This window comes from Panthera onca, chromosome C1 (genome assembly GCF_046562875.1).
Source record: "Panthera onca isolate mPanOnc1 chromosome C1, mPanOnc1 haplotype 2, whole genome shotgun sequence".
Classification (NCBI taxonomy): Eukaryota; Metazoa; Chordata; class Mammalia; order Carnivora; family Felidae; genus Panthera; species Panthera onca.
This window is the reverse complement of record NC_138346.1, coordinates 47,925,538-47,944,583: the sequence shown is the minus strand read 5'-3', so window position 1 is coordinate 47,944,583 and position 19,046 is coordinate 47,925,538. Positions and strand designations below refer to the sequence as shown.

The 19,046-nt window shown below is 36.1% G+C and overlaps 1 protein-coding gene across 1 annotated transcript in view; it reads left to right on the top strand.

Annotated features, from left to right (window-relative positions):
- ITGAV (integrin subunit alpha V) overlaps window positions 1–19,046 on the top strand; it is a 91,559-nt gene that overhangs the window by 32,123 nt on the left and 40,390 nt on the right. The window contains exons 3-7 of the mRNA XM_078451117.2: window positions 3,924–4,015; window positions 6,420–6,534; window positions 11,601–11,662; window positions 14,060–14,105; window positions 17,151–17,276. Coding sequence (XP_078307243.1) covers window positions 3,924–4,015; window positions 6,420–6,534; window positions 11,601–11,662; window positions 14,060–14,105; window positions 17,151–17,276 — 441 coding nt within the window. The remainder of the gene's footprint in view (window positions 1–3,923; window positions 4,016–6,419; window positions 6,535–11,600; window positions 11,663–14,059; window positions 14,106–17,150; window positions 17,277–19,046) is intronic.

Sequence of the window (19,046 nt, the reverse complement as noted above, 5' to 3'; positions counted from 1 at the left end):
TGCATTAAGAATATCATGATTTTGGTTCTGCATCATTTTGTTTTTGTAAATGTCAGTTTTAAAGATTATGAGAAATTATATGGAGCCTTAATTTGAATCTTTCTGATGTGGTACAGCCTAAGATTTCCTCTAATAAAGGAAAGCTTTGTGGGGTGCCTGCGTAGCTCAGTTGGTTAAGCATCCAACTTTAGCTCAGGTCATGATCTCCCACTTCATGGGTTTGAGCCCTGTGTCTGGCTCTGTGCTGACAGCTCAGAGCCTGGAGCCTGCTTTGGATTCTGTGTCTTCTTCTCTCTCTGCCTCTCCCCTGCTCAAGTGCTCTCTCTCTCTCTCTCTCTCAAAAATAAACATTAACAAAATATATAAAAAAAGAAAAGCTTTGGCTCTAGTTGGACATAGTTTAGGGTCTTGCTGAAAAGGCTTTGTCTTACCTGAAAGCAGAAGCAGGAAGTAGCAGTTCTGAGAATGTTGCACTTTTCAGTTCACATGCATTATTAGCTCATAAACTCAATTCCCTTAGGCTAAGATTACCTGAGTTTATCTGTGGTCTCAAGGGACAGTGAGTGGAAGTGAATCTTTCTGAGCACCAGCTGTTTCTTTCACAGTTGTAGTGTATTTCTCCTGCTGCATTAATATAAGGAGGAAAATAACTTCATTTTCCTTTGTAGAAAGGAATAGAATAGAGTCTGCAGCACAGTAAGAGAACAGGTAGCTTGCAGTGGAATAAAAAGTTTATATTAAGTAACTTGTAACCATACATTTTATGGTTTAAATCCTTGAAAAATTATCAGGTGAACCCAGTCTGCCTAGCGGCTAAGCTTTGTAGTTTTTGGTCAGGCCCTTTTGGAAATAGCAGAATGTATATTACTCAAGCTGTGCTAGGCTATATACTTCAGTAACAACATGCTTTATAAACAAAATCCCACATCTCACTCACTTAAAAAGAAGACTATTTCTTGCTCATGTCATCATTGAGTATGGGGAATTTGGCTGTTCTTACATTTTAAAACCCTTGGCTGAGGGGCGCCTGGGTGGCGCAGTCGGTTAAGCGTCCGACTTCAGCCAGGTCACGATCTCGGGGTCCGTGAGTTCAAGCCCCGCGTCGGGCTCTGGGCTGATGGCTCGGAGCCTGGAGCCTGCTTCCGATTCTGTGTCTCCCTCTCTCTCTGCCCCTCCCCCATTCATGCTCTGTCTCTCTCTGTCTCAAAAATAAATAAACTTAAAAAGAAAAACCAAAAAAAACCTTTGGCTGAAGTTTTTTGTGCCATGTGATTCCACCATCTATTACAGACTTACGGATGAGAGAGAGAAAACACAAAGTATTCATATCTATTTTTTTTGTTTTGTTTTTTAATGAGTTGATTATTTTAGATTGCACAAATAAGTGATATAATGAAGTATTTGTCTTTCTGTGTCTTAACTTATTTTACTTAGCCTAAGTCTCTAGATCCATCCATGTTGTCTCAACTGGCAGGATCTTCTTCTTTTTTATGGCTGAATAATCTATTGTATGAATATGCCACATTTTCTTTTTTATTCATCTTTCTTTTTTTTTTTTTAAGTTTTTTTAATGTTTATTTATTTTTGACAGAGAGAGAGGGAGAGAGACAGATCACGAGCCGGGGAGGGGCAGAGAGAGAGGGAGACACAGAATCCGAAGTAGGCTCCAGGCTCTGAGCTGTCAGCACAGAGTCCAACGCGGGGCTCGAACTCACAGAACACGAGATCATGACCTGAGCCGAAGTCACGCTCAACCGACTGAGCCACCCAGGCGCCCCTTTTTTTATTCATCTTTCAATAGATATTTAGGTTGCTTTCATGTCTTGACTATTACGAGTAATGCTACAGTGAACATGGGAGTGCAGATACCCCTTAGAGGATAATAATTTCATTCCTTTGGATATATACCCAGAAGTTGGATTCCTGGGTCATGCAGTGGTTCCACATTTAATTTCTTGAGTAACCTCCATAGTGTTTAATAGCTGTATCAATTACATTTCTACCCACAGTGTACAGGGATTCCCTTTTCTCCACATCCTTACCAACACTTGTTATCTTAGGGGTTTTGTTTTGTTTTGTTTGGATAATTGCCATCCTAACTGGTGAGAGATGATATCTTATTGTGGTTTTGATTTGCATTTGCTTAGTGATTAGTGAGCTCATATCCACTTTTACTTGAACAGGAAGCAACATCTGCCACTTTTGCTCTTAGCTTCGTGGCAAGAACTAGTTATGTGGCTTTAACGTAACTGTGGGAGGATGGGAAATGTAAGTGAGTCCATGGACTGATTAGTGACCTGTGTGTCACTGACATGTAGTGTTCCCAGTGATGATGGCTTGGTGAACACAGGCTTCAGAGGCAAGCCAACCATACTGTTGGGAAACTTTGGTTTTCATGGTGAAGGGCATATACTGGCTAAGTTCCATTTCTCCTTCCCCCTACTTATAAAAATGTGTTTTTGTGACCACTGACAAAAATCAGCTGTATTAAAAGTACAGAAAGAGGCCTTTGGAGATTCACACATTAAAGAAAACTTTTTTAAAATAATGAAAAAGAAGAATAGTATAGTGAACAGTATTATATCCTTTACCTTGTCTGTATTACATCTAGAATTATTGAAATTCTCAATTAATCTCAAGGTTAATCTCAATCTTCAGTTGGTTTTAAGTCTCCAGAATGGAACTGAATAACCATAAGTACTACCTTAGATGAGTGAGATTTAGGAAATAGATTTAACATGAACCTTGTGATGACTATTTACATATTGGCTGGCAGTCTTAAAATTGATCCTTGTCTGCTATATTTTGTCCAGTATAGTTCTTGAAATATATGTTTGTAAAGAATGATTATTATAAATAGATTTTAAGAGGAACATACTAGACTTTAGTCTCTCAAGAAAAATAGTCTCTCCTTCCCCAAATGCTTTATGGATATGTTTCCATAATTCTTTCCTTGATCAATTTAAGAGCTTTTCCATGGAAAGGATTTTTTTTTAATGTTTATTTATTTATTTTTGAGAGAGAGAGAGAGAGAGAGAGAGAGAGAGAGAGAGAGAGAGAGAGATGTGCATGTGAAAGTGTGAGCAGGGAGAGGCAGAGAGAGAGGTAGAGAGAGAATCCCAAGCAGGCTCTGTGCTGTCAGCATGGAGCTGGATGTGGGACTCAATGTTGTGGACAGTGAGATCATGACCTGAGCCAAAATCAAGAGTCAGACGTTTAACTGACTGAGCTACCCAGGCACCCCTCATGGAAAGGATTTTTCTTTTCTTTCCTTTTCTTTCCTTTTCTTTTCTTTTCTTTTCTTTTCTTTTTTTTCTCTTTTCTTTTCTTCTTTCTTTCTTTCTTTCTTTCTTTCTTTTTAATTTGCAATACTTTACGTGGGTGGCTAGTACATTGGGAATCATTTTCTCGAAAGTGTAAACTGAAAATAAATATTTGCATGTAGTGTACCAAATCTGATTCTTTTTCCCACCAGCCAGATCATGTCTCCTAGATTCTAACCCCTGTGTTATAATGCCACTTGCGCTATCTTTGTCTTTTACTTTAGTCTTTTACTACTCGTGTTTTACAAAGGCCTTTTGTTTTCATAAATACATTTATATCATAGAACTTTCAGGAGCACAGTAGGTAATTATAAGTGTTTAATAGTTATCTTATAATTTAGCCACTGGGAAACTTTACTTAGTATTACCTTTTCACATCTGCATTACAGTTAATGGGGGTTAATAACAACCCTGGGACACTTCTAGTCATCCTGTATTTTATTTCTTTGGTTAGTTGAAAGTTCCTGATATTCATCAAGTACACGAGATAAATAGCTAATGTGGCATTTGATTAATCAAATTTGGTTAATCAAAGGCATACTCTTTGTGTGTCTGGATTGAAATAAACTCTGTTATACTAAGAATATATTTTTTTCTTAGGCAACAGAGATTATGCCAAGGATGATCCATTGGAGTTTAAGTCCCACCAGTGGTTTGGAGCATCTGTGAGATCAAAACAGGATAAAATTTTGGTAAGTCTTTTGGATATTTACTTGTAGGTGAGTTTTGTCAATTTATGTGGAAACACAGAAAAGTTTCTGCTTGAAAGCTAGTAGTAAAACTCAGTGTGCTCAGGAGTACAGGACAAGATGAGATAAGATAGCCCTGATCAAAGGCCGTCCTATCAAAGATCTTCTCTGTCCTGCCCTTCACAGACTTGCTTTCTGATACTTTCCACCTTCATTCCTGCCTTGTTACCTTCTCCACTCTTGTTGATCCTTCCCCTCAGGGTGTTTCTGTCCAGCCGGGTTCAGGATGAGTGTGCCTGTGATTAATCACAGGCACTAATACCTCTTTTTAAAAACACAGCAGCCTTCCCTTTGCCTCTTTCCCCTGCTATGCCACATTCCTTGCTCCTCTTTTCAGAAACTTTTTCAGTGTTTTCTTCAGTTATCCCCTCTACTTCTTCACTGCCTGTTCTTTTCCCAACCACAGTCAAGCTCAGGTAGGCATGGCTAAAGTCACCCTTGGCTTTCAGGTCACTGAAATCACTGGTACTTGTTGAATGTTTCTTGCCACTCAGCACCATTCAACGAGGTCAGTTAGCCCATTCTTTTTGAACTGCTTTTCTTCCCTTGGCTTCTGGAACACTGTACTTTCTTGGTTTTCTCCCATCTCCCTGCCTGATCCTCACTGTCTTTTTGAGCAGCTCCTCTTCGCTCAGTTTCTAAGCGTTGAGTGTCCTAGGCTGGATTCTGGGCCACCATCTTCTCTAACTACACCTTTTACCTGGCTGTTCCTATCCTGTCCCATGGCTGTAAATACAGTCTATATGTCATAATCCCTAAAGCTATATCTCTATTTCTTAATTCTCCCTGGATTTTCAGAGTGTTTCCAAACTAGCTATATGGCATTTCCATTTGGATATCTCCTGTGTTACTCAAAATGAACATAGCCAAAATAGAACTCTTGTTACCCTTCATCAGAAAGGAAAAAACACAAAGTTAATGCTCTCCATATGAAACTTCCCCAGCCTGTTTACAGCCGTGACTCTCTATCCCCTCCACCAGCAAGCCCTATCAGTTCTGCCTCCAGAATGTATCCCACATCCATCTAGAAATCATCACCTGCACTGTTTCCACCCTGTACCCAGCCACTATTGTAACCTCCCCGGGTTCCTGCAGTGGCGCATCTCCTCTTTCTGCTTCCTCTCCTGCAGTCCATCCTCTGTGGTTCCTCCTCTGCAATCCTTTTTCCAGAGGAGGCCCAGAGTGAACCAGAGCATTTCATCTTCTTAATTAAAACCGTCAGGTGGTTTTCCATCACTCATAGAGTTCAAATCCCTGCTTATCCTGGCTTATAAGCATCCCCACAACCAGGTCACTGGCTCTTGTCTCTTTGGCATCATCTCACTCCGTCTTGCAGCCTTTAACCACACTAATCTTCATCCCTTCCATGTGCCAGGTCACTGCAGTTAGTACCTTAGTGTGTTTGTTCCCTGTCCCTGATTTATGCTCACCTTGTTGATTTTCACTTGGCTAGCTCCTTGTCATTCTGACTTCAGCTTTCATTTCTTTTCCCCAGAAAGCCCTTCCCTGTTGTAATTACCTGCATAGTATTTATTGCTGTTTTTTAAAATATGATGGTGGGGCATTAGAGATGAATTTGTTTAGGAGCTGAAATTTCAAAGGAACTCTACAGGATGTGTCTAATTGGAGGTCAAGGATGGGGTTGAGAGTGGGTCATTCTAGGCACAAAGCAAAGAAGCAGAAGTAAGCAGGTGCAAATAGTCCTTGTACACGAAACATCAAGTACATATAGAGAAGTAGCAACAATCATCTCCTTTCACTTTTTTCAGGGTAAATATAGAGTAACCCACTGTTGAAGTCTGCAACATTTGTGTTAATGTTTTGCTTCAAAAAGTATTACAGAAAGTTCATTGAACTTTTTTGCCAGCAAGTTAAACTGTTACATTTTGGTAGATTACTATGTTATTAAAGCATACATTATTCTACTGCTCGTGCATGGCGTTAAAATCCATAACTCTGAAAACAGAAGGGTCACAATTTATTTGGAAAGTAGATCAAATGAGCACTGCAAAGTCTTTTACTTTTTTCTTAATAATAAATTATTTGCTTTATAATTTGGGGTGTAGTCTACGTGTGTAAGAATGTTATTTAGTTACAATGTTGATTCGATCAGCTTAGTGCTGATCAAAAAAAGTGCTACATGAAATAATTTTGCCATTTTGAAAATGAAATATGTGAAAAAGGTACTTATCACTGTTGTGATATGGAATTCATAGTATAGGATAGGTGTGGTTACTTTCTATTAATGCTTAGAAAGTGTTGTTCAATTCTGGGGTAGTGTAGATTGTCTGAAACACTAATCTTTTCAGGGAATTTTTATGTTGTGGACCACCACCTTTGATTTCAGGCCTGTGCCCCACTGTACCACTGGAGGACTGAAATGAAACAGGAGAGAGAGCCAGTTGGAACATGCTTTCTTCAGGATGGAGCAAAGACTGTAGAGTATGCTCCATGCAGATCAAGTATGTATAAGAAGCGTACCAACTTTTAAATGAGGGTTGGGAAGCCTAATTTGTTAAAAGTGTGTGTGTGTGCGCGCGCACACGCGCGCGTGTGTGTCTAAAAATTGTAGACATGTTGTGTTAGTCAAAAGATGTTCCATTGACCTTCTCTAACACAGATGCGGGACTTCCTAAAACAAAAGAAGCTGATGCAGTGGGTCTACCTCAGGCCTGTGTACCCGCATTTTTAGGAAAACTCCTCAAGGCGATTTGATGGATACCAGAGTTTAAGAACTAGAGCTTTATATTAATAATGTTTAAAAAAAAAATATATATATATATATATACACACATATATACATATATATGTGTATATATATATGTATGTATGTATAATGTTTAAAATATATATATATACACACACACACACACACATGTTATATATATATGTATGTATGTCTTTAAGACATATATATGTCTTAAACAGCCAGAGTTTATATAGGAAGGTAAAACATTGAGCTCAGGACTCTGAGTCTGAATTTGCCTCCTTTTATTATTTTTTTAATTAAAAAAATTTTGTTTTAAGATTTTATTTTGAAGTAATCTCCACACCCAACATGAGGCTTGAACTCACAGCTTTGAAATCAAGAGTCACACACTCCACCAACTGAGCCAGCCAGGCACTCCTCTTAAGTCAGTTTCTTTGTCGGTCTATTATCAACCTTACTCTTCTTTTGATGATCCAAAAGATCTCACTTTGTTGTCTCACACTATTTGAAATTTCAAATGAAATTCATGTGGTGACTACAGGTGATTTTGAGTCCTTACAGTTTTGATCGTGCTTTTCCAAAGGAGATTCCAGTTCTTTTGCCTTCCCGTCTTTGGTCAGTGGCCACCACTCCAGATCCTCTTTCTACAAGAAATGTAAAAATAGCTTACTGAAGTGCCTTATGGTATTTATATCTAGAGCACTTTTTAGGCTGTTTCTTTTTTTATGTTCCATTGGTCACCAGATACTTTAGTAGAGAGAATCAGGAACAGAAGTCTAACATGTAAGACTGTTAACTGCTAGATTCTTTCCATCTGTGTTAGGTGACTTGGGACACCAGGCCAAAGGAACTGTTCAGTCCTTAAAATTTTAAGCAGTTGAACTTCCAAGAAGCTGCAGATGGTTTTATTAACACTTATTTCTTCACCCACCAACTTGACCCTGCATGTTGTGAGAAGTAAACATCAAAAGAATGGTACCTCCCTAGAAGTGCATTGTTTATTTGGGTTGGTCAGAAAGCACAACGCATCACAGCACAGAGGAGGCTGGCAGGTTTATACTCCGTGTTTGACGCCAGCTGTATCACCACCTTTATGTTGCTGTTTGGGTTAGAGTCCTGTCGTCTTTTTGGTATGTGGAAAATGTGAGGATTAAATTTGTGTTTGCAATTTCTGTATTGCAAAAATGTTGCTATTGTGAGAAGGTAATTTTATAGGTATGAGGAATGAGCTAACTCTTGCCCGCCAGGTTTGTAACTTACCATTTATGTGATGGACATAAAGGTAAAAATCACCCTATTCTCACATGATAGATGTGGGAACTGAGATTCAGATTGTTGGAAGTAATTTTTTCCTACATCTTTTAGTAGTGAGTGATCTGATGAGGACTTGAACCCAGTTCTGTCTTATTCCAAACGAGCCCTTCCCTTGTAAATACTAACAATGGAATATGTTTTCCATTTCAATTGCCTCAGGGTTAACCACAGCTTTTCCTTAAAGAATACGTTGTGCTTTCACGAATACAGGTTTGGATAATTCTGGGTATGTGAAATACTTGGTACCCTTCTGAAAGCAAGCATTCTAGAAATGATCCATTCATGTGGATATACTGTTAGATTAGGCTAGTGTTGTTTTTTCATTTTGACTTTTCTATAATGACCATTTTTTTTTTCTCAACATGTATTTAAAGGATGAAGGCAGTATTTGCATGATGTATCTGTTACATAATGCTTTTGCTTATTTGGTTTAGGCACAGAAATTGTAAATATAGGCACAAAAATTATAAACTCATTTTAACCCTTATTTTCTAAATTATTTAACATCCAAATCAGGTCAGCAAACTGGTTTGTGAGCCTCTTTTTGTAAATAAAATTTTATTGGAAAGCAGCCACACCCATTTGTTTACATGTTGTTTATAAAGGGAGAATTAAATAGTTGCCACAGAGACTGGCTGGCCCCTAAGTCTGAAATATTTGCCATATGGTCCTTCACAGAAAGTTTGCTGATCGTTAATCAAATAATAAAACCTAAAATCTTAGAAAAAGCAAAAGAATAACCTTAAAACATCAAAGTGAGTGCCTTTCATCCTAATAAATCTGGCTTTCAGTATCCATTGATCACTGTACATGTTTTTTGGCTCAAACTTTGAAATATGAAGCTATGTACAGACCCAAATTACAAAGAGCAACTTGACGAGAGGTGAAGAAATGCTCAGGAGTGGGAATCTGAGAACCTGGGTTTATTCTAGCATTTTGTCAGCAACCTGGCGATAGCTATTGGTGGTACACTTAACCACTCTGGGCCTTTGTTTTCACTATTAGTAAAACACTGATTTGGTTAAAAGACTTCAGAGATAGAGTTTTTGTATTTTGTATCTTCTTCGTGTTTCCATAGATTGTTCAACCAATGATTGATTTTGCATGGGGGTGCCAGTTTTGAAGGGCTAAGTTGCTAACTTCTTGGTAACTTTGCTTGTTTTGGTAGTGGTAGTTTGTGGGGGGGTTGTTGTTTGTTTGCTTTTGTTTTCAACATGACCTGTGTGGGCACGCTGGACATGAAACTTCATTGTCTGTGAAAAATTTTCCTTGTTCCTGATTATGTTTGCTTTTGGCTTTTCATAACTATCTGTGACCTAATGGCTTTATACAATAGGCCAGATGACTTTCTGTTCCAAAAGTGCCTGACCCACAAATCATTTAACTTACATGCTCTTAATTCCGTGATCGGACTGAGTCCTTTGTTCCTTCTGCTTTCTGATGACATGTGTACATAGATTTTTCTCAGTAATGATAATGAGCTGGCTTTTCTTTCCCCTTGATTGTTAACTCAGGAAATTACAAGCACATTGCTGATTTGAGATAGTGCAGTTTAGTGGTGTGGACACACCTGGGCTCAGATCCTTGCTTTCTTATTTACTAGCTGGTTGACTGGGGTCAAGTTACTTAAGTTTCTGTAAGTCTTAGTTTCCTTATCTGTAAATTGTGCATAATACTAGTATCTCTCATAGGATTGCTGTAGGATTTAAACAATCATACCTTGGAAAATGCTTTCATACAGTACCTGGCTCACAGAAGGGGCTTTGTGAACATTAACTGCTCTTACTGTCATAATCAGTAATATTATTTATAATGCTGTCAGGCTTGATGAATGGGAGAAATATTATTCATCTGTAGAAATAAAAACAAAAGCCTTCACGGAAATAGTTGTAGTTAACATAAAATTCTTCACATTGTCATAAACATTCAGTTTAATATGTACCTGTTAATAAAATTTTAAAGGACAGTCATGTTTTCTTGCTGGGATGTTCTGAGAAACCAAATAAAGGAGATAACTGTACAGTATGATAATCAAAAAGGGATGTCTCTAAAAATAGCCTGAAATAGTTCCCTAAATACAACTTGAAGAAAGGAAATAAAGAGCCAACTTGAGGTCGGAGCAGACTTCCTCAGTATGATTCACTAGACACTGGAAACCCCAGCCCCACATTCTCCCATTCATTCCCTCCTGTTAAAAAAAATTCACATTGGGGCAGCATTACACTCTTGAGGCCTTTAATAAAACAACTTCTAAATTTAGTTATTAAGTGTGTAATCTTGGGGCAGTTCCCAGGTTTTAAAATGGGTTCAAAAATTTTGATAGGAATATTTGGAAATTGTCCTTTCAGTTATACTGAAAATAGACATTTTTGGTTCCTGTGTTTGGGTGGCAAGTTTAGTAATACGAAAGCATAATTATTTACATATTGTAATTGTCTATAGGAAATGCTTGATAACTAAAGAGCAGTATTTTTTTCCTTGTTATCCTCGAAATAAAACAAGGGAGAGCCTTCAGATTCATCCTTACCTGTGCTCTAGGTCCAGTTTTACTCATGATTAGAGTTAATCTAAATGAACTGGCTACTTGTCCAGAAATTTTCCCCTTGTGAGAACTACAAAATAAAGGGTAACTACAAAAGAGTCAAACTGTTGAATCTGTTGTCATTTGGAAAATAATCAGTGTCGTGTTTAAAGATGTTCACTTTCATTAGACTGCAGTTCTAAATATGTTGTGAAGATAGTTTTGTATTTTGCTCTTTGCTGAATATTAAGTTAGGGTCTGGCCCTCTCCCAAAATCCTGAAGTACGTTTTTAATAGATTTGTTGTTGTTGTTGTTGTTGTTGTTGTTGTTGTTGTTGTTGGCTGTAAAATGTATGTGTAGTCAGTATGTATTAGGAGTATATGTATCTCTTTACTGGTATTCATAATAAATTTCTAGAGTGTTAACTGGAATTTCAAATTCAAACTGGAATTTTACTTGTAGATCACAACTCATCTTTGTTTCATGAAATCAGAATAGTGGATCATAACCAGTAATTCTTTTTTAAAAGGAATGAAATAAAATAGAAAGTATTAGAATATATTGTCCATGGTAATAGTGATAGTTTTATGAAATTTGGTCTGATTCATGTATCTGTTATACACACATACAATAACATATATGTTGGGTTATATGGACTGTGGTATAAAATACAGTCTTGCTGTGGGTTATGGTTAAAAATAAGTTTGAAACCTACCATCTTAGGTGATGTTTCTATTTCCTGGTGACCATTCCAGATACATTGATCTCTCTCTGTTGCCATTATCTGAGAAAATGGTGCTGATAAAAATGCATAGTAACTTTTTTAGAGTGTGATAACTCATTAAATGCCACATTGAATGAACACTCCCAGTTCAACAATACATTATCTTATGATTACAGTGATACAGATTTTTCTCATGTTTTGTTTTATGTCATTTGTTTGTTTTTGGGTTTGTGTATATTTCCAATCTTTTTATTTTAGAAAATATTGATGCTGATGGACAGGGATTTTGTCAAGGAGGATTCAGCATTGATTTTACCAAAGTAAGTTCTCATTTAAGATTGAATGAGATTCAGATCTACCTCATTATCTAAACCACTGTTAAAAATTACTTGCTCAATACTTCAGCTTCTTTATAATTATTACCTGTTCTATGAAAACACCTAATAAAAATGTCCCATGCATTTTGATATTCTTTGCCTCATATTCTCTCCCTAGTGGACGTTGCCTATTTGAAATAGACATCAAAATGAGAGTGGGGGACACTTAAAAGATCTCAGTAGATGACAGATAACTATTACGACTTTATATTAAAATTTCTAATTAGATAAATTTATATAGTACTAGAGTTTTGTCTTTTTGATTGAAATTCACAAAAGCTGTCACTGGGAGCTTGATTACAGAATTAGAGTTTAGTTACATAAAAGCTCAGAAACATGCATGCTTGCCATCTATTATGTGCCTACAGGCACCAAGTAAAGCTGAAGCAGCTTAATTATTGTGAAACATCTCAGATGCGTGACTCTGTATTTTTAACTAAGCGAGCATGCTCTCCAGAGTTGACAGTTTTTATCTGTTTTCCTGAAATAACAATTCAGTTTATGTTTTCAAAGGAAATTTTTCTTAAATACTTTTCCTTATGTCATTTTCTTTTGTGTATGTGGGGAATTTTTTGGTGAGATATGTGAAAATATTGAATATCAAATTGAGAATATTAATTTCTCTATTTGAGATAGAAGTCTCAAATATATTAATTAAAAATAGAGCTTCCTTAGAAACCTTAATATGGCTTTCTTAGAAAGTGTGAGCAACAAATGCCATAAATTTATTAAAATGATATAAACTACAATCGTGTAATTCAGAAAATTAGTAAAGCATTTTCTTGTTTTTTTAATTTATATTTTATCTTTATTTAAAAAAATTTTTTTTCTAGACTGGGACTATAATTATAGTTAACTTTCCTTATTACATAATTGATTTAAGTCATTCAATTTGAAACTCATAATTCAAAATTTACTCATAATTACTCATAATTCAAAATTTGAGGAAGCAAAACAAAGAGAGGTAAAGTATATTAATAATATTAGGTGAAACTTCCATGATATATTTTCAAAGAGGTGTTATATTTTAAAAAGTCCCTATGTTTTCTGTACCTATGCTTATGCAACTATAACCCCAGAAATACTCTCATATAGCAACCATTCACTACTAAATTAGTTATTTACTTTCTTTAACTCATTTCTGGAAAAAAGGTGTCATTTTACAACAGACAACTTAGAAGTACCTTTTACATAGCCAGGACAGAAAATTGTCTGTTGAAAGCTTGAAAGGACTATATGTATGTTTGGAGGGGAAGAATTAGTTTTTTGTCTGCAGGGGGAAAGAAATGTCCAAAACATTATGCTCAAACACTAAATACAGTTATTTTGAATTAGATACTTATAGTTGGTTACAGATACAAGAAATGCTAGTCAAGTGTAAACTGTATATATTGTATACCCTGAAAAATTTACCTTCTAACTTCATTCCTGTTTAGATCTGCAAGACACTAAAAAGAATTTTTCATTAGCCAAAGAATTTAAAATTTTTTTCTTTTATTTATTTTTATTTTTTTTAAGTTTATTTATTTTGAGAGAAGGGGCAGAGAGAGAGTGAGAGAGAGAGAATCCCAAGCAGGGTCCACACTGTCAGCACAGAGCTGGATGCGAGGCTCAAACTCATGAACTGTGAGATCATGACCTGAACCGAAATCAAGAGTCAGATGCCTAACTGACTGAGCCACTCAGGTGCTCTCAAAGCATTAAAAAAAAATTTTTTTTTAATTTTATTTTAGAGAGAGAGAGTGTGTGAGCAGGGGAGGGCAGAGGAAGAGAGAGAGAGAGAGATTGAGAATCCCAAGCAGGCTCCATCCCCAGCACAGAGCCCAACATGGTGCTCGATCCCACAACCCTGGGATCATGACCCGAGCCAAAACCAAGTGTCACATACTTGACCGAGCTTCCCGAGGCATCTCTAGCCAAAAAAATTTTAATGATTACTAGAAAGAAAATTTGCCTATATAGTCACAAATGTAATATACAAAATTAATGACTTTTTGTTTTACTATAACTCAAAAATATTTTATAGTAGTACTTCCTAACAAGTTGCGAACCAGCCAGATCTATAGAACCAATGTGTGTATATATTTGTATATTTTCATATATTAATAGTCATAACTTTTAAAACATTTTTATTGTATTTTAGAAAAGTACAATGAAAATTTACTGAAAATGAGTTAGGAGAGTTTGAGATTTGTGATTTTGTTTTATGTTTATATAGCTTTTGTGTGTATTAAATATCATATATATATATATATGGCTTTTGTGGGTATTACATTGCTTTCAGTTTTTAAATCTACCTATTTTTAAATATGTATTTTTTTGTTGTTTGATTTAATCTAGGCTGACAGAGTACTTCTTGGTGGTCCTGGTAGCTTTTATTGGCAAGGTAGGTTGATATATTTTTTAAAAGTTATTTATTTATTTTGAGAGAGAGAGGGAGAGAGAGAGAGAGAGAGAGAGAGAGAGAGAGCGAGCATGAGTAGGGAGAGGGGCAGAGAGAGAGGAGAGAGAACATCCCAAGCAGGCTCCATATGGTCAGTGCAGAGCCCTACATGGGACTCGATCTCACTAACCATGAGATCATGACCTGAGCAGAAATCAGTAGTGAAGAGTCATATGCTTAGTCGACTGAGCCACCCAAGCACCCCTAGGATAATATTTTTTAAATTACTCAGTAATGATTGTGTTTAATGCTTGCTTGGCTTACCACGTGCCTATACGATTTTTCGAATTATTTTAAAGAAAGAAATTGAGAAATACAATTTAAATGTGTAATTGCTATCTGTTTCACAGTATTTTTTTTAAAAAAAGCACTGTAACATCCTATATATAATATAATATATAGAAAATTTGTGGCATATTATAATACATAATATATATTATATATATTTTTAGTAGAAAGTAAACAATATTTTTAAAGTAAATTATAAAGTAAATCTACAAAGTAATTTAAAACAATTTATTTTTATTGTTTGTGATACATGCTTTCTTGTCTCTGTACTCTAGCGTCTATGGTGTAAACATTAGGAAGTGTGTGGAACTGATCTATGCAGGCAAATTGTGGTATTCTGAAAGCTCATGGTTTTAAAGTATTTCCAATTTGTTCATTAGAATATTTAAATGGTTATTTTCTCATTAACCATTGACATCATGAATGACTTCTTCGTTTTGGGGAGCTTTTAAAATAGTGGGTCTTAGGAAGTTTCAAAAGAATGTAATTAAACTGGTGTCAATACATAGATAAAACACTGCATTCTTCAGTCATTCTGGGAGGCCCAATAAAATTACTATTTGAACAAATGCATAACATCATTATTTGCTGGAAGTTTGAAAACAGGTACCTAAATTTGCTTACTTGCTTTATGTTTCATTTATGATTATATACACACAATTATATATTTAATTTATTCACGTTTGTTTTCTGCTAACAAATGCTATTCACAGAGTCAGAACTTTTGTTTCTTGGCATTCTGACATTTAAGCATTATCAGTATTTGGAAGAACTGGAAAAACCTGTGACTGCATGGATGTGCAAGTTACTTTCTAATTCTGAATTTTACTTCTGTATTCTACACTGTGCTTTCCTTACTTGCTTTTCCATAGGAAAACCCACACTTGCTTTTGTTTCACAGAAGGGGAAACTCAAGAAAGAGATTTACTGAAGGGGAAAATAGGATAGAAAAACAATAAGAAGGAATGAGAAATAGGAATAAATGAAAAGTTGAAAGGGATGACAAAGGAGGGAATGAAGAAAAGAGAAAAATCGGGGAAAGATGGATCAGCATGTGAGACACACTAAATGAAAGAATTTGGATTCCTGTGAACTGTATGCATTTATTGAAAAATGAAATGATTTAGGAAGATTCTAATTGAGTTTTAGAGGTTTAAAGTGAACACAGAAATAATTCTAATCGCATATGAGATTAAAACAGAGTTTTTGAGTTTTAAAATGAACACAAAAATAACTCTAATCGCATATGAGATTAATACTTTCTAGTAAGAGAAAAAACATGGAATTATTTTTCTTCTCCATTGCTAGTTATGTAATTCGGTGGAGGGGAGGGAAGTGTCTGCTGGGATGCCTGGGAACCAGAGACTGATTTTGTAATTCTCAGTCAGGACTGATAGTTATCTCTGCCTTTTTAAGAGACACAGCTGTGAACATGTTTAAATGACGACTTTTTTTAATACCTTGAGTATTATACAGGGTCTGTATTCATTCCTATTTAAAAATTAGGACAGATACAATCAATACCATGTTGATTTGAGTTTTATTAGTAAATGGTCTAGGAAATGTAACTGAAAGACTCAGTAGCTGGGCAGAGAATATTTTGTTCTAATGAGATTAAAATCATCCAGTTTTACCCTGAATTAATAGGTATGTCAGAATGAATTTTTCCACAGATCTCAGAATTATCTCTATACGAATAGAGAAAATTGTAATGTTTTACTCAAAAGAGATGATAGAATTTTCCTGTGTTCTTTGATTCAAGAAATATTTATTGAATTCCTGCTATGTGTTAGGTCTGTTTAGGCACAGAGGATAAATTATTGACCCAAACAGAAAGTGTTCCTACCTTTAAACTAAACCTTTGTGACTGGACAGATTGGAACAGACTGATAAATGTTGGCTATGAGGTTTTTTTCTGAAACAGCAGAAATGAGGAGATTATGTTCTTCATGTATGGAGATGGCATTTTGATAAGTCAGCCAACTTTTCTTGGGGTCAGGAACAATCTGAGTTTTGTGTAGTGCTTTAGATTTCTTGTCTACCTTAAGGTTGTGAAGAAAAGTGAACTCACCCATTCAGGCCTCTTCATAAAGGTATCCAAATAATTTGTGGAAAAAAACAATCGATTCATTCTTCTTATAACAGTAAAGGTAATTATTTCAGTAGATTTTCAAACTCTTTTTTTAAAATTTTTTTAATGTTTATTTATTTTTGAGAGAGAGACAGAGGGTGAGTGAGGGAGGGGCAGAGAGAGGGAGACAGAATCTGAAGTAGGCTCCGAGTTCTGAGCTGTCAGCATAGAGCCTGACGCTGAGCTTGAACTCTCAGACCTTGAGATTATGACCTGAACTGAAGTTGGATGCTTAACCCACTGAGCCACCCAGGCACTCCTAGCAGTGACTAATTTTAAGAACTAGCTTGAACAGAACATCAACTTTCAGATTGAGCATTATGGAGAGTTATTTAAGGCTAATAATTAGAAATACCAATCTCTCTTTTTTTAAAGATTTTATATTTGTTTTTAAGTAATCTCTACACCCAGTGTGGGGCTCAAACTCACGATGCTGAGGCCAAGGGTCACATGCTCCACCGACTGAGCCAGCTGGGCACCCCTTGAATGCTATTTACTCTTGTGCTGGTGCCATCCATCATCTGCATCATAAATTCCCATTAGAAAGTTATTATATATATATTTTTCAGGTCAGCTCATTTCGGATCAAGTGGCAGAAATTGTATCTAAATATGACCCCAAAGTTTACAGCATCCAGTATAATAACCAGTTGGCAACTCGGACTGCTCAAGCTATTTTTGATGACAGTTACTTGGGTAAGTAAAACCAAAATATGGATTCATTATATGGAGTTGCAGTGTATTTGCCCTGTATTTGCATATGCTGCTTTAAGCAGGACAATCTTTTATGTTGAATTTTTTTTAAATATAAGGAACAGGAACATAACTTCAAATTGTTAATGAATACTTAGGTTATGTTATATTTCAGTAGTTGAAATTTAAGAGTGATTATACAACAATTAATAGTAATAGATAACTTTTAAAGTATGCTTATGTATTCTAGGCATTGTTCTAAGTATGCTTTATCTGTATTAATTTATTTAATCCTTACAACGGGTCTGTGACAGTGTACTGCTATTATCCCTATTTTGTAGGTAAAGAAATTCAGGCACTTTGTGGGTAAAGAAAAAAAGGCAAAATAACTTGCCTGAAGTCACTCACTTAGTAACTTGCTGTTCTAATATTCAAACCCAGGCAGTCTGACTCCTAAGCTTCTATTCTCTGTGTTATTCACTGTGTTAAACTTTGGTCTTTAAAGTTTATTAAGTTTTGTTTTCTCCCTTTAGGTTTCTCTTACTCTTTAAACCAAGGACTTAGGACAGCAGTAGTAGTTTGCTGATTAAAAAAAATATGTTATTTTTTGCTCCTTTAAGATAAATTACAGATTTACCCTGTTTTTCTAAAATTGAGATACAGTTGACTTGTAATATTATATTACTTTTAGGTATACAACATAATGATTTGATACTTTTATATACTGTGAAATGATGCTCACAATAAGTGTAGTTAATATTCATTATCACACACAGCTACAGATGTTTTTCTTGTAATGGGAACGTTTAAATTCTACTCTTTCAATATACAACATAGTTGTATTAGTTACAGTCACCATCCTCTAGGTTATATCACATGACTTATTTATAAGTGCACGTTTGTACCTTTTGCCCACCTTTTATCCCCTGCCTCTACTAACCTCCAATCTCTACTCTGTATCTATGAGAAATTTACCATTTTTAACTGACTCCTTTGTAAAGTTGATTAACGTCTTATTTTTCTAATAGAAAAATACTATTTTAGGGTTTAACTATTTCCTTTAGATTCATTTAGCATGTACATATGCATCTGTTACCTCTAGAGAACAAAATACTGCACAACTAAAGGAATTGTGTTGACCCTTGAACACTGTATGACTTAGGTGCACCAATCCCTTGCACAGTCGAAAATCTGCATGTAACTTTTTTTTTTTTTTTTATAATTTTTTTTTCAACGTTTTTTATTGATTTTTGGGACAGAGAGAGACAGAGCATGAACGGGGGAGGGGCAGAGAGAGAGGGAGACACAGAATCGGAAACAGGCTCCAGGCTCCGAGCCATCAGCCCAGAGCCTGACGCGGGGCTCGAACTCACGGACCGCGAGATCGTGACCTGGCTGAAGTCGGACGCTTAACCGACTGCGCCACCCAGGCGCCCTGCATGTAACTTTTTAAAAAATGTTTATGTATTTATTTATTTTGAGAGTGAGACCGAGCAAGGGAGGAGCGTGGGGCGGGGGAGGAGAGAATCCCAAGCAGGCTCCGTGTTGTCAGCACAGAGCTTGGTGTGGAGCTTGATCTCACAAATCATGAGATCATGACCTGAGCCGAAACCAAGAGTCAGACGCTTAACCAACTGAGCCATTCAGGAGCCCCACATATAACTTTTGACTCCCCCAAAATCTAATAGCCTACTGTTGACTGGAAGCCTTAGTAATGACATAGTGAATTAAGACGTATTTTGTATGTCATGTGTATTATATACTGTATTCTTA